General features: G+C 43.5%; 1 protein-coding gene across 1 annotated transcript; it reads right to left on the reverse strand.

The window, feature by feature from the left end:
- Positions 1-2,274: 2,274 nt before the first annotated feature.
- Positions 2,275-13,744, reverse strand: SERTAD4 (SERTA domain containing 4). Its single transcript, XM_079107833.1, has 4 exons — positions 13,604-13,744; positions 8,513-8,704; positions 7,205-7,320; positions 2,275-4,740 (listed from the first exon to the last, which is right to left on the reverse strand). Exons 2-4 carry the CDS (start codon positions 8,685-8,687, stop codon positions 3,991-3,993), a joined length of 1,041 nt encoding a protein of 346 aa, XP_078963959.1. The 5' UTR covers positions 8,688-8,704; positions 13,604-13,744; the 3' UTR covers positions 2,275-3,990.
- Between the last annotated feature and the right edge of the window lie 2,637 nt (positions 13,745-16,381).

Below are 16,381 nucleotides of genomic sequence, written 5' to 3' on the forward strand. Positions count from 1 at the left end.
GCTGATGCACTTTATGGCAGGATGCGAGATTCAAGTGTTCATAACTTACATCTTTGCAAGTGCTTTTTCTAAGTGAGTTCTCCCAGCAAAATATGGCATGCACCCAGGGCTGGAAACAATCTCTAAACTAGCAACTGTTTCACCCTAGGTCATGTAGCTATATCACATAAAATGGAAAAGCTTTAGCCATGTGAGGAGAATATATCTTCCTGATGTGCAGTAACTCTGAGAAAGCAACAGAGGCATCTTGTAGTAACTTAAAAGACCCTTAATGCCTTTATTTTAAACTGCAGAATCAAAACACAAAACTCTTAAAATGAATGACTAGGAACCATACATTATCTCTTCTTTTTTACTTAAGTGCTAATTTCACCCTTCCCCTCATAGGCTAGTTCTGCATAGTTTAAGCCATCATTGTTAATGCTGAATCCTTGTCTTTGAAAAGGTCTAGTAAAATTGGCAGGGATGTGATAGCCTTCATTACAAATGAAATTACTTCAAATTTAAGGGGCTGTCATAAGTATGGTTTCGAATGACTAATTATTTCTAAAAACATCTCCTGCACTCAATTTGTTTGAGGGATATAAGCCTGGCTGCATCACCTAAGAATCCTTAGGTTCTTACTTGATATATCCTGGGAAGCTGGAGTCCCAGTTTAATGCCCATATCTTCTATAAATTTTCTACTGCCCTTCTGATACACAGAAAGGAAGTAAACAAGGGGAGCTGTAATACAAGTTCATGATTGGAGGGGTGGAAGTCATGCTTTGATGGATTTAAGGACAACCTCTAAATATAAATACTTACATTCACTTGCTTTAGCATATAAAATGTTCTAAATTTGTTGCCTTAAGAGATCATGCGAAAGATGCTTTGCCCAAATTATTGATTAGTTGTCAAACTTTGATTTCTCTTGACTTTGAGTTTTTCTATCTTCCTCCCATATCCCATCCCATCCTGTCCTGTCCCTAGGACTCTTTCAAGGATAGGATTTTAAGAATGGAAGTGTATAAAACCTTTGCTGGGCATCTTCTACAATGACCCACTTTTGGAAAGGAAGGTCCAAAGATAAAGGCCAAGGACATGTACCAAGAGTAGCAATAGAAGGCATTCTTGAGGAGCAGGCCCACCTTCTTAAGCAAAGAATTCCCTCGTCTTTCCAAAGTCTGCATTCAGCCTTGTTAGGTTCCCGGTGAGGCAGAGCATAGTAACAAGAGAAGGCACTACTTCCAAGCGGGTGGATGGCAGCATTGGGTGGAGGGTGTCAACTTTTGCAATTCTCCCATAATGGATTTAACTTGTTATGAAGGGGAGACTTGGCACTTAGGGAAAATCTTAGTATCTTGTAAATAGAAGTGACAATGCTGGGCACCAAGAGCACACACAGGGGGCACTCAGGCTCTCATGCTAATGACACAGAAGATTTTTGTAGTTTGGGTGGGTGTTTAGGGATTATGTTTGGTGAAGAAAAAGAATTTTGAGTAGTCTGGAAATGTCCTAGAAACAAAAAAACCCGATGACTAACAATTACAGATTTTTATGCTGCTGGATTCAAAGCTACCACCCATCCTGCGAAGAAGTAATTCTAGGTGGTTGTCCTGAGTAGATGGGAAATCACCAACTTCCTCATTTGATTGTTTGGGCCACCAAGAACATTATCTGGTAATATTGGGGGCTTTTGAAAAAGCAAAAAGATAAGTCCTTTCTTTCATATTTAAATCGCCATGAGGTATTATAATAAGAATGCTACTTTTGACAAATTAATTAGCTTTCAACTAGCTTTCCCTTTTATCAAATAAAATATTAGCTTTTAAGAATAACATTAATACAGAATTGAATGGAATACTACTAGCAATAATCTGCAGCTGTTAAAACCATTTACATATGGGTTATCTTAATAATTTGACATTTCATAAAAAAATCACCCAGGGCTCAGTATTTAATAGCTTCATGTTACACAAGTTTTTCAGAAATTTTCCCCAAACAAAAATCTTTACATTCTTTAAGATATATCTTTATCAATCACATCATTTATCAACACTGTGTTCCTTAATCAATAGAAATCTAAACCTACAAACTACGACCATTCTAAAATATTGGCCTTTTAAAGTACTCTTTTATTTTGAAAATTCCTTTGTGGTCACTGTCCACTACAGTTTCTAAGTGTTTTGAGCTTTTTAATGGAGAGAGAATAATGGAAAAGAGAACCATAGCCAATAACCATTAAGATAAAATAAAAAACTTAATGAATTTTGATCATTTTAATAAATATATATCAAGAAAACCTCACTTTATTACAACACATTCATATACAAGCATCTATCATCTAAATTTTCAACATCAAATGTTTATCAAATATTGAAAATAAAGGACAAAACATTGCTAGACTATTTAGCTATAACACAAGAACATTTGTTTTAAAAATTGGTCCTTGTGGACAATTGTCCAAATGATCCTACTCATACACTGTATGAATGAGACCTATTTAATATTAATAGCAATAATTAAAAAAAAAGCTTTATCTTGGAGAAACTGGGAGGACTTACTTATTTTCTCTGTTTGGCATTGGTTCCTGTGAAATAATATTTAAAGAGGACTATGTCATTTGGTTACCTTGGCAATGGGAATATCATTTCACAGATGGAGTTAGCTGGAGTGGAAGGAAAGATGGTCAGAGGGTCACCCTGAACACTCTTGCAAATGTACAAATTCAAGATAGCATTGAGAAGACTGTTGGTCAAATACACAGTAATGATTACAGACCATGTCCCATTTCTCCAAAATAACTTTCCAAAAACTAAAATCTTTACATTCTTTAAGATAAATCTTATCGATCACCACATCATTTATTAACATTGTGCTTCTTAATCAACAGCAAAAGTCATATATAAAAAACCACATGCTTTTATAATCTAAACGAGTGAAATGATGCAAAACAGATTAAAGTATAATGCATGCCACGGGTTCATGAACTTCATTGGACAAGAAAACAAAACAAAACAACCCAAAACCCAGAAAACCCAGACTCCAGCAACAGACCGTTGCCATAGAAAAGCTCAAGCAGCTAGTGCTGGCTCCTAACAGCTCTCTCTATTGTGTCCTCCATCCCTATCCAAAAATGCCAAACCCAAAGCAACTGGGCATCCAAAATAAAGGAAGAATAGAGGTGTCGAATCAAAAGCTGAACGCAATAGTTCAAAGTTAAGTTTCCAAACCATATGGATCCACCCTGTGTTTTTATTCCTGTTTGTTAAATCCCTGCTGTAACTCTGATTTATACTTAATTTTCACATTGGCAAAAATTAAGATAAAGTAAGGCACCAAAAATCGCCCTGTATACCACCTCCCTAAAAGCCTCATCCCCCTTCACAGGCAAGCCGGGAACTTGCAGGGAATACCCTCTCCGCAGTGTCGATTGCCACCCCTAGACAGGTGTTTCATTCCGTTCCATCCTATTTTCATCTGTCACACAGAGACTGTTAAATACAATACTTAACAGCACCATGAAGCCATTTCATCTAGCTCCCTGTCTTCAGTCTTTTATTCAGAAAAAAATACTGTATCATATTGAAGAAGCAGACATCTTTTGCTGGTTATACTGATTTGCTTACCAAATATCTACCTAATGAACTGGCAAATGTGTTGAACTTTCTTGGCTAGTGACAGACTCCTTGGGGGGCCATGGAACTATCACAAGGGCAGGTTGTCCCCCAATCTAACCTACTGATCTTTTTCTGTAAGAAAACTAAGATAAACTTTTAAATTTTAAGTCATCCGCTTTCTTGGTAGAATCACCACATTTATAAGTAGCTCACTGATGCCTACTATACAGATGTTTTATGCAATCTGCTCTCCAGGCATTAAAACGACACGGTATGTTCATGGCATAATTTTATCAGTTGTACAAAACTATAAAATCCATTCAAAATAAAATTTATGAGAGCTAATTGATCATGCTGTGCATGCTTCCAAGTTTCAGTGAAAAGATGGTTCATATTTTACTTCCTTTGCTGCAGCACAGTTTGTTGCTTGGTGAAGGCTCCTTTTTCCTTAAAGACTTTTTCCAGGACTCACTCACATTGTTTTTTTCATTATATCCAGTCTCAAAATAATCATAAAATTGGCCTTTGCACTCAAGATCAAGGTCATTGCCCACAGGTTCATGGCTGAGGGGGTCACCTTCTCTGCTGGTGTTATTTGCTTTCTCCTCACTTAACCTGGCCTTTTCCTGAACACCAAGCGACCTGACATTAGTGACAAAGATTTCGTTGGCAGGTATCTGGCCATCACTCTTGTAAATGGGTGCCCCGCCTACATCAAAATCCACCTGGTGGGAACAACTCGGCAAAGGCAGAGGGGGAGAGGAAGAGGAGGAGGAGGAAGAAGAGGAGGAGGCACTTCCCACACTCGCATTGACAGAAAGGGGTAAATTCAGGTAGTGACCACCGCATTCTTGGTAAAAGCAGCAGGCATGAAACTTTTCACACTCCTCTTTGGCCATCCGTGGTCGTTTTCGGTAAGGACAGTCTTGAGCCATAAACCACTCCTGGGCAGAGGCGCCACTGAAGGAGCAGGCGGGAAAGCACCAGTTATTCTGCATGATGATTTCTCCGTGGATCCTTTTCATCAAGTTGTTTATAAGGACAGATCTTCGGAGGTACACTTCAGGATCATCGATAAACTTTAGCTTTTCTAAGGACATGTAAAGGATGTGGGCTCGTTCCTCAAAAATGGAGATGGTCTAAAATTTAAAAAAAGAGAGAAAGCTTAGGAAATGGACTATACAAAAATATCATCACCTCGTATTTCTTTCTTGGCAGGATCTGGTCTGACAATGTTGTCTTCTTGCTTCCCCTACGTCCACTTAGAAAGGCTAACCCCAGTGCTGCAGATGCCCCCCATCCTCACCTGCAGAAGCTCCCACCCACTTCTTGTTTTCTCTCTTTTTTTAAAGAAACAAATCACAATCTTATTACAGGGGCAACAAAACCAGGAAGTAAAATAACCAACTAGATCAACAAGGTTTTTTGTTTTTTGGTTTTTTTTTAAGAAGGTTTTCTTCCTGGGGCATGAAAAACATTTATAAAGTTTTCAGTTTATTAAAACTTTGGAATTACACTTCCTGCTGGTATATGTACCAATTTGGTTCGCACTTTGGAAAATTCTGAAGTTTCCACAATACTCTCTAACTGACATTGATGTTCTTTTTTTCTTTTCTCTCTCTCTCTCTCTTTTTTTTTTTTGGTGGTGCTGGGGGCTGAACCCAGGGCTTGTCCATGTGAGGCAAACACTCTACCAACTGAGCTATATTCCCAGCCCCCAACATTGATATTCTTATGAAAATTTTGGTTTGACATTTTTATTTGTTCTTTTTAGTTACACACTGACAGTAGAATGTGTTTTGGCATATCATACGTACATGGAGTGTAACTTCCCATTTTTGTGGTTGTACATGATGTGGAGTTACACTGGTCAAGTATTCATATATGAACATAAGAAAGTTATGTCCGATTCATTCTACTGTCTTCCCACCCACTTCTTGACTCACTGGTGTGGTCACACCAGGGAATCCAGCCACAGTGCAGACCTCAGCAGGGGCAGGCCTGGTTGTTCAATCTTTTATGGCCCAGTGAGGGAGATGATGAAACACACAACTATCTAGGCTGTTAGAAGTTAGGAGAGCAATTACTCTGGGTGGGGCAAAAGGGTAGTGCCTAGAAGTGGGTACAGGAAAGCATTCCGGTAGCTGGTTACATTTTGGTTCTTGACCTGGGTATTAGTGATGTGGGTATCTTCAGGGGTGAAATTTATCAAGTTGTACTTTACTTGTACTTTTTTTTTAATATGTGTGTATACAAATACATATGCACACATATGCACACTCATGTGCTGTACAACAATAAATTATTTTAAAAAGATGCCAAGATGCAGGTCATAACGGGCATACTTCAAAGTCTGATCTAGCCATCAGGGAGCATGAGATTTGGCTTTTGGTGCTGTCCTTTTAATCCTCTGGGTGTCATGTTTGATAAGAGGATAATAATAATTAATGAGGCTCAGACCCAGATAGGATCTGTCAGTTGAAGGACCAAAGTAGGCTTCCCTTTAGGGTCTGGCAGGAGAAGGCACGCAGAGAGGAAATAAGGGACTCACTCCTGAGCTGTGTGATACCATCCTTGTGTGATGGTGCAAATCCAGTAGCAACTGGAAAACGGCTACAACCACAACTCAGAAACTGAAAAGGAAATATACTGCCAGTGTCCTGGGGACCAGCTCTCCCAAGTGATAAAAAAAAAAATCAAACTGATAGCGTTAATCCAAAGAGCTGTGAATTAAATCGGACCAGACCGACCAGAGGCTGAGACATGGACTGTACACACAGGGAAAAGAACACCTGCCAATGCATACTGGTGACTATGGGTAAGTCAAAAGCACATCTAAAGTATGGGGCGGGGGTAGAAGAGAGACAGAAGGGAAACTGAACTGAAAAGCCCTCTGCACTTCAGACAACAATAGTCTGGGGCTGGACCCTCTTTGATTAAATCAGTGGATCATTTTGGAAGGAAGATTATAAGGAAAAAAGAACTGATATTTCAAAAGTCCCTTAGTTCTATGCTCGTTCCCCATCTTGCTATTTTCTTAGCACATGTGCAAAAAAAGTGAGGTTTGTTCTTTTCTTGAGAATGAATTCTATATTTCAGCAAACTGAACGTGAATGAATGGTGACTCCCTCAGCCATGAATGAATGCAGGAAGAAGCGCTTGTTCGTATTGCATGCACACTCTGAGGAAAAGCCCTGAGGGGCCACTCCCATGTGGGTACACAGAAGCAGCATGGGCCACCAGAGGCAGAGCTCAGGCTGGGGAAAAGCATGTCAGGACAGAACGAGTGCATTTCCTGGCACATGAAAGTGTGGAACAACCATAACCCTTAAGGCAACTTGAGAAATATTAAATCATAAGTAAAAAAGATGTTTGTTGCATTATATAATTTTGTTATTTCTGGGTAGAAGATCTCTTTCTGGCTCTCTCTTCAAATACTTGCGAAAAATAACACGGGACCCAAAAAAGTGACAACACTTAATGTGGCCCTCCAGAGAAGTGGCTCATTTTCAGTGCTCATTTTAATTTCTGGAACTGGATCAAGCAACTGTTACTAAGTATCTTACACTCTTAATAAAAATAATGACTATTAAAAAAACATACTTTATGGCTACAGCTGCTGAGTGGTGGGTGAAAATCCTCTTCTTCCACATACTTCCTCTTAAAGTATGTGATCTTGGATGTTGTTATAGGATTTGAAATTCCCCTGTAATGTGATCCTGTGGTAATAAATCAGATATGACAAATGACATGCGGTTTGCCAGAGGTTCTCCAAACAAAATACTTTCATTTCCTTTCCTTCCAGAGGATAACTTGGCTACATCTTTGTCTGTACATGTGGTGATTAAAAATAAACATTTGTCTTAATAGTTGTTATCACACAGAATCCTGTGACCCAAGCTAAGAAAGGACTTCCAGGCAATTTTAGAGGAAAATGATAACTTTCAACACCTACTAATCACTCAGATTCTGAACTCTATGAATAGATAAACAGTGAAATTTGTAAAGGGAAGGATTACAACAGCTTCAAAATAATACTAATATTCATTCAAACTGTTTTCTAGACAACATAACTTCACTATTTGGATGTATATATCTTCAAGGGGAACCACTGGTTAACCAGACTATGTTTAAATATTATTGGCTCTAGGTTAGTAAACAAATGGCTATCTGCACACTGGTGTTATAACAGTTCTTTTAAAATACAAAACTTATATATTAAAATTCAGATTTGGGGTAAAGTCATTTTCATTCTTAAAAATGTAGTACATTAGTCATAATAAAGTAGGATCTAATTTTTAAAGACCACAGCTTTAAATCCTTTTTAGTAGAACAGGCTTCCCTCAAGTCTTGTTTTATATTTTATTTCCTAAAAAAACAAACAAACAAACAAACAAAAAAAATCCAGTGCTACCAAAAGCCCTCAAAGGAACTTAGACTATAAGAATAAAAATTTTTCTTGGCTTAAAAATATTTTTCCTTCAATACCAAAGCCAGTTGTACACTCCATAAAGAAAAGAGGTACTCAGCTGCTCACCCACAGTGCAGATTCTTTTATGTCTGGAGGAGTAAAGATTTCACTGTCAAGCCCATCAGAGTTTGTGCCGCTCTTAGAGAACCATACAGTTCTTTGGAATTGGAAAACAAACTCAAAAAGTTTCATAATTTGGTTGAGTTCTCCTAAAAATACAGACCCATGACATAGGCAAGTAGCAGCACAGGTAGAGGCAGATTTGAATGCGATTTAAATATCACCACTGTCCTCTCCAGGAGTCCTGGGGTTGCTTATGCAAGGTGCACTGGCAGCCCTGGAGCATCAGCTCTCAGCTCAGAAGGGCGCCCCAGACACTACCTCCCATCTGTCTACCAGCCTGGCTGTGGAGGGTAGAAGGGGAAGGTCAAGGGCAATACCTGCCAATGGGGGACCAGCTCCCCGGTCTCCCTGCAAAGGAGCCTGTGCTGGCCCTGGGGGGCTCTGGCCTCTGTAGCTGTCAGCCTCCCATAGTGTTTGGTACCCAGCAATTTCAGCAGCTCCTTCCGAGACAATGGGCTCGCAGAATCTATTCATGGACAGAACCAGAGTCATCTCTGACAGCCTCAGATCTGGAAAAAGAAAAAGAAAAAGGGAAAACAGCCCTAATCAAGACCAAGCCAGGGGGTAACCTTGGCATCTTCATTCCTTTGCTTTGAGAAACTTTTACTTCCCGGTCCTCCCCTTCGCCCTGAACCATTTGATTATTTTCCCAAGAAAACCTCAGCAAATTCTTGCTGCTATTAGCTCAGCCTCTGTGTTCAGCAATCTGCATTTCAGGGGCGGATCTTTAAAAGCCCATTTCTTATTGTTCTCAGATTCCCCTCAGCCCTCTTCCAGACAGCTGCTTTGCCTCCTAAACACATTTTCTTCCTGACCTTCCCTCAGAAAATATTCTACTAAGAGGCAGGGCCAGAACCCTCGCGCTTCCTTTCTATTAATAAGGCAAAATCAATTTTCTAGTCAATCCCTTGGGAGTCTCCTTTGATGAAATCTGCTAATCAATCAAAAGGAAAGGGCGGGGAAGGCAGAAATCTCCACCGTAATCCCAACTGATGCTCTGAGGTTCAGCCTGCTCCACTGCCCCCCGTCGCCTCCTCCTCTCCGTTTCCACAGGCCAGTCCCTCTACAGCGTTCTGGGGCTCCCTCCACTTTCTCCTTTCAAAGCCAAGCAGACAGAGAGACACTTGGTAGTTGTTTCCACCAGCCCTGATCCGCCTGAACTGGATCTGCCTCCAGTCAAAACACTGTGAGATGAAGACAGAAAATTGGCTCCAGTTTCCAGCCGTGAGTTGCAGTCCCACAGGAGCCAAGCACAACATCAACGGAGCAGGCAGAATATTAAACAGCAGCCAGGGCTCAGGGGCCAGAGGCAGCCAGCAACTCCTTACACAGCAAAGCCCAGACACAAGGCAGGAACTTTCCAAGAGGCAACACATCACTGCCCTCCTCTCCAGTTCATGCCCTTCCCTTGGGACTGCAGGAAGATGGGACTATCTTGGCTGTCGATGCTCCCTGGGCCCCTCCATAACTCATGCATGGGGCCACTTCCATGGAGACTCCATGCTTTCACTTGGTCCAATGCAGGGTTCAAGGTAGGGTCAAGAGTAAGTTGAAACGAGAATGAGAAGAGAGTCTGATATTAAAACAAAAAGACCTTGGGGCCGTAGACCAGTGGTGACAGCCCGGCAGCCTCAATGCCTTGTTAACTGCCAATTCCTTTAGGAGACCCAAACCTCCACTCTCTCATTCTGCAGTTTAAAGAACTGTCACAAAAGTGATGTCAGGCTTGCTTTCTGAAGATTGATTGTCTTTCAAATATACACTAAGGGTCTAGTTCTTTCTTTCTTTTCCAAATTATACAGCTTGTAATGTTCGGAGGGGGGAAGGGTGAATCTGTCATTGTCTCGAGGGAGACCATTACTCCCTCATGCTGTAACGAAGGTCCACTTCCAGGTAAAAGAATGAAAAGCTTCAGGGTAAGGGGAAATAGCTTCATTAAAGTGACAAAGTCCTCTGGCTAACAGAGCAGCTCTTGGCAGCAGTGACTGTCTTTCATCAGGCTTCTCTCTCAGTTCTCAGTGGGTCCCAAACCCACTGAAGTCAGAGAAGGTGTCCAGGTCAGTGGGTGGAATTAGTACTTAGCCGATTTGGGCTGCTAAACCTGACCTCCCCTTTCTTTCAAGATACCCTCCAGAAAGACATCCACAAGGACTTATTAGAGAACCTTATTACAAGAGGGAGAAAGAAAAGAGGTTCAAATAATTATCAAGAAATGGTGGACATGCCGTTTATTTTTCTGTTTGAGTCATCAACCAAGACATTTAGCTTCTGTTGATTTAACAAACTAAGCCCTGTCCATCACCCCTCATTTGAGTTTTCCACAAGCAAGCAAGGTATCAAACCGCATGATACTTTGTTCCCTGGAAAACTCTCATGAAATGATCCAATTTCTTAAACTATTCTAAGAAGAGATCACATCAGGAGATGCTATTGCTAAGGGCACACAAATCATAGCTTTTTATCAGAATCAGTAGCCTTCTCTTACTGACGACAATGATATTTTCCAGCTTGAATTTTACACTCACTTTTCTGCAGGATTCTGGGGAAAAGATCCAAGTCTTTTGCCTGGCAGAACTTTTATTACAAATAAACAAAAGCAGGTTGACAAACAGGCCCTTTAAGAAAGAAAAGCATTTGCAAGCCTCCAGTAGCAATTACCTTTGTTTAATAGGATGTTACTGGGCCCTGTTCTGTTTTATGTTAGCCAGAGTTTGTTTATATTATAATGGTGAGTCGTTTTTTTTTTTTTTTTTGGTTGTTAAGAATTTGAGTGTTGCTATTTGTTAGTATTGTTTCCAGCATATGAAATTTCATCATTTTGCATTTGAACTTGAAATGTGGCATAATAGTTTTTATCTTGGCTGTTTCTTTTGTTTACAACATCTAATTTCAGTAAGTTTTTCCTTTTTGAATTGGAAACTGTTGCACACAAAATTCTAAATGAGAGAGGCTGGGTTCTGCAAGTGATTTATGTAAATCTGAATAAAACATGAATGAGTTGGGATTATTTGGGAGCAGGGAGGAGATTTTGCAATTGCGTCTTCCTAGCCTATTTAGAACTTATGGGATGTTAACAAATTAAGAAGGAAAGTTCAATGTTCATGAAACACTGGACTGTATAGCACCAACACCGGTGTTTAACATGCATCTTTATTTGTAGTAGGTGTAGAAAGCCAAGCTCATTATTCTCAGGTTGATGAGATTTACATTACAATCCTGTTACAGAATTCAGAAGTTCAAGTTCAAGTTCACAAATTTATGTGCTGTTAATATAGCCACAAAGATGTACACTATGGCAAATTTTATTCTTTTTTTTAACATCAGAAGTGAACAGATTCAAAAGGAGGGTGGTAAAGTGTGTTTTGTCTGTGCATGCATTTAAAAAATAAAACACCCTAACCCTTTATCCTCAGGCTGCTGTGTCTGTTTTGTTATCCAAGTGGATGTAGTGGAATGATCCCCTCCGTATACTCAGAAGGCTGAGGGTTAAAATGTCAAGCGTTCCTAGCAAATGTTCATAGTAAAGTTACCAGGCATTTCAATACAATTTGGCTTTTCCAGATGAGCTGTGCTAGCGTCTTCTTTCATTATAATGCTAATAGGAGTGGCTGGCACACAGAACAGGGTAGCTATGATTCAGTGGCACCTTGAATCTAACAGAGGGCTCCTGGTCATGTTTTGCCCATCCCTCCTCCCATCTGTCACTGGAAGTCAGAAAACATTTTATTGAGAGCATTGTAGCAGTTAAGAGGACTGATGCCAACGCTGAAAGCCAGGAGGTAAAGGGCAGGTATTTCCAACTTACCCGTGACACTGCCAGTCTTAAATATTCTGTCCGGGTGGAATCAATCCCCTGACCTGGACATTGTCCCTGACAAGCTCTCAACGGCTTGGCTGGCTCATAGTGTTGGTTGTGGAAGAGGCTGGATGGGCAGAACAAAATCCTTCAACCTTTCTAAACAGACAGATGTCTTTTCTGCTGGTTCCTGCGGTACACCTGTCTTCCCTGGGAAGTTCATTTCTCAGCTGCAGTCTGACAGGTCAAGAGCTTTATTTAGGCTGGGTCTTGGGGCTGGGAATGCGGTGTTGCTCCTAAAGAGGTAGAGGGGTTCCCTGGGTGAAAGCTCAAGAAGGGGGGTCTGGGGTTTGTCGGGCCAATCCCCTGCCAGCGGGTGGCAGCCACCACTCCTGGTTTCGGAACAGCCACACCCCCGGGGATTGGTGCCCAGGCCCCCAAGTTCCTCTCCTGGGTAGCGGGCAGCGCCCGGCCAGGCGCTGGCCACAGGAGAAAGTAAACACCCAAAGTGTCTGGGAACAAAGGCAAGTTGTCTCTCCACGGTGCAGGAGCCCAGTGCCTCTTCTGAAGAATAAGAGCTATTATTATTCGTTCTTTCTTTTAAAACCAAGTTTCCTTCTAAGGGAAATAAACACCAAAGGTAGGATTCCAAGGAAATGACTCACGGCGGCTGGCAGGGCTCTGGCTAGGCTGGCCCGAACCCCGCGCTCCTGCCCGCAGCAGATGCCTGCGGGGCCCTCACGCCCTCACGGGCTAAGCCCGCGCAGAGCAGGCGACTGCGGGAGCGCCCGGCGCGCTGGCGGGACCCGCCGGCTAGCGGCCGGCCCGCGCCTCCTCGGACCTGGGGTCCGTCTCTCCCCCCGCATCTGCGGCCGCAGCCGGGCACTTGGGAAAGTTGCTAAGGCCGAGGAGGCGGGAGGAGAGGAAGCGAGGAGAGAGGCGGAGGCGTGGACCCGGCGGGCAGCAGCCTCAGCCCGCCGGGGAGGTGAGCTGAGGACAGAGGAGCCGCCGCCGCCCGCAGCGCGGCTCGGCTGCTGGGGAGGAGGGTGCGGGGGCGGAGGTGGCGGGGGACAGAAGGTGTCAGCTCCTGCAGCTATTCCTTTTTCTTGCAAACGCGCGCTCCTGACATCCATAACCCCTCCCTCCCCACCTGCCAAGCACCGCGGCGTCCAGCCCTGGGAACGTCCTTCCTGCTGACCCTAGGATGAGGGGCTAAGTGGCCACCCAGGACCCTGAGGTCTCACCCGGAGCTGCCGTCCCCACCATCCTCTGGAGTCAGCTCCAGCGCGCGGGCGGCAGTCGGAGCAGCCCTAGTGGTGGCGGCGGTTCCCGCCCTGGTAAAGGGCCCCGCGGCGCACGCTAGCCCCAGGGAAAGCCCGCGCCGCCCCCGCGCACAGCTATGCCCCGGCCGCCTCGTCTCTCGGGCCTCTCCGCTCCGACCCCGCGCCGGCCGCCGCGAGTCCACTAGGTGACCCGGGCGCTGCCCTGGTGCTGCAGGGCGCGCCGGAGGCCGCGTGGGTGCGGGTTCGAGCGGCAGGAGCCCGGAACCTGGCCCTCGCCCTCCACCCGCCCTGGCCTCCACCCCCGCCGCCTGCGCCCAGCCGGGTCTTACCGCGGGGTCAGCGGGGAGGCGGCGGCCGCAGCGCTCGGGCTGCCGCTGGTCCGCTGTGGGCTCGGCGCCAGCCGGACCACCGGTGCACACTCGCGCCGGTCCCGGCCCGGCGGCCCGGTCGGCGGTGGCCGCTGGTGCGCGGCGGGCGAGGGTCCCGGCAGGTCCCGCCGCCGCGACTGGGGCGCTGCGCCGCCGTCGCTGCAGACGGTTATGGTAATGAGCGGCTCTGTCTAGCGAGGAGCGTGTGAAACCCGTCAATCCTGTTTGCCATTTCCCCGTGGATTTCCGAGGAGAGGTTCTGCAGGATGCCCCCAGGGTGAGAGAGGGAACATGACAAGCGCGCCCGCTCTGCCTCCCTCCCTCTGCTCCCGCCGCCGCCGCCACCGCTCCTCAGGCAGCACACGGGGCGCCTTCCCCTCACCCCCACCCCAGCCCGCCCCCTGCCTCCTTCCCTCCTTCCCGCCCTCCCTCCTCCCTCTCCTCCCCTCCCCTCCCGGTGCCCGGGGACACGCGGGCCCAGCTCCAGCCCGCAACCCAGACCCCACGCGCTCTCGGCTCCCGCCCTAGCCCTGGGGGCTCGGCTCCAACCGAATAATGTATTCACTCTGCAACCTTCTGAGATGTCTTGTCTTTTTTTATTTGGTTTAGTTTTGTTGTGTGTGCGTGTGATTTAAAAAAAAAAAAAAAAAAGAAAAAGAAAAAAAGCTGTGCCTTTCCCACCCTTTGCAAAAGACTTTCTTCTCCTTTGCCACAGCAAACGGAGATGAGAAACAGATGTCTGTGCAGGACCAAGCAGTTATTCTCCTCTCGCCGCCCGCCCCCGCCCGTTCCCCTCCTGAGCTACATATGTATAAAAAAGCAACCTTGGTCCTGCTGCAACTTGAATTGGCAACTCTTTCTGGGTGGGGATACTCTGGGGAAAAACTCCAGGAAAAAAAAAAAAAAAAGTAATAAAGGAGGCTGTCCTTGGTCAAAAGGATGCAATTTAAGCTCCAGAATCACACTATTTTGCAAATAGTGGTTTTCCCCTATATTGAACTCAATTGGAGTTTGTTTTTTTGAAACATTAATTCATAACTTGTGTCTAGGGACCTTCCATAGACGAGATGGGTCATTTCAGGTGTAATGAACGCAGAGGCTTGGAAGACATAGACCCAATAAAAGCGGGGGTGGAGGGAGGCACCTGCACAAAAGTGTTACAAAGACTATCATGTTTGTTTACTGCTACTATGCCAGATGTGCTAAATATAACACTTCTTTAAAACAGTGATCCTCCAACTGTGAAAAGCCAAACCTCTGGCTGCCTGGCTCCCTAGGAATCAAGGAGATGCACAGACTGAAAATCGGGGAGGAAAGGAACAAGATCAAGGATGAGGATTAGCATCTGCAAATTGAACTCTATCTAATTTGCATGTTTATTTCTTAGAATTGTAATTAAATTTGTGTAATAAATGTTTTCCATTTCAGTTGTACACTTAAAATTTGGGTGACTGACATGCAGTTAAGTGAATTTCCTTTTTCCTTTTTAAAGAAAATGTGGTTTATTCAATAAAGCAGCAAACAAATATTAAGCATAATTAGAACTAATATGTTTTGAAGGTGTTTTTGTTGAACTTTGTACATTAAAGACACTCAGAGGTTTTAGGGATATTAGGAAGCCTAGAAGAGGCAATTATGCTGAAAACAGACTAACCCAACAGACTATCAGGAGCATTAGTTCATTTTTTCCAAAAGACATTCCAGGGTTGGATGCGTAGAATTGGGGACCGGCACCCATCCTGGCTTTATTTTAAATTATATCAAATTGCATTGGCTGATGCACGATGCAGGTCATTATGATGATGATTTAAGAATTGTAAGGTTTTTTTTTTTTTTTTTGCAATCAATGAGAGTCACATGTCCGGGTTAAGGGTAGAATATAGTTTCCATTTGGGTCAGGAAGTGGGGCAAGGAAAGGCACAAGGGCATTTAAAGCAGTGTAAGTACTTGAGAATCTAAATCCGCATCTAAAACTGGTTATCGTTTAACTCAAATGAACTAAATGTGAGGGCTTGGAGGCATGGCTTATTATTGTTTTTATCTCTCTGTATTAAAGTTTTATAGCATTTAAAGGACTATGGGGAAATCCACACACACACTTGGCTGTGTCAAAATACATAAAACCAAAAGGAGCAAATTAAGCATAAAATTGAGAAATAACATGAGACTAAGAATCAGCATGGGTTGCATTGGCATCTTTGGAGCTTTGCTTTGTCTCTGAGAAATGAGCCTTCTGGGAAATTGGCATTGCCCTTGGGTGAAGAGGACTCTTGGCTTTTAATGGTACAACAAAATGACATCACAACACAAGAATCAAATCATTATACTTCACAATACCCTTGTGGCTCTGAGTATGAACTTGACCCTGTCCTGTTCAGATATGTCAGGCTAGCATGTTTTACTGTTGGCTTTCTCTGCCTACTTTTAATCCCAAGCTTAATGTTTTCTGAGATTCAATGCCCAACTGTTGACAACGTGAGCCTGTATCTACAAGTAGAAAAGGCAGTCATATGTCTATGGAGTGAGAAACATCATTTAAAATTTTAAGGTAAGTGGTGGCTATGGCTTAAGAAAAAAACTAAGTACAATTCAATAATGAAATATTTGGTAGGAGTGAATGCTATTTATGTGGGACAATATTCAACAGAGAACTATGACATCATTATTGGGGGATATATGTGGATATGTGAGTGAGTTTACAAGATAGATGTTTGATTATAAAACTTAAAAAACTTTGAG

The sequence above is a fragment of the Sciurus vulgaris genome, assembly GCF_902686455.1.
Source record: "Sciurus vulgaris genome assembly, chromosome: 12".
Taxonomy (NCBI): Eukaryota; Metazoa; Chordata; class Mammalia; order Rodentia; family Sciuridae; genus Sciurus; species Sciurus vulgaris.

Excerpts from the sequence above, each read along its gene's own strand:
- SERTAD4 (XM_079107833.1), bottom strand. The coding sequence starts at position 8,687 with ATGACTCTGGTTCTGTCCATGAATAGATTCTGCGAGCCCATTGTCTCG. Across the intron at positions 7,321-8,512 it reads AGCTGGTCCCCCATTGGCAG|GATCACATTACAGGGGAATT; the intron begins GTATTGCCCTTG and ends TTATTACCACAG. Across the intron at positions 4,741-7,204 it reads TCAGCAGCTGTAGCCATAAA|ACCATCTCCATTTTTGAGGA; the intron begins GTATGTTTTTTT and ends TTTAAATTTTAG.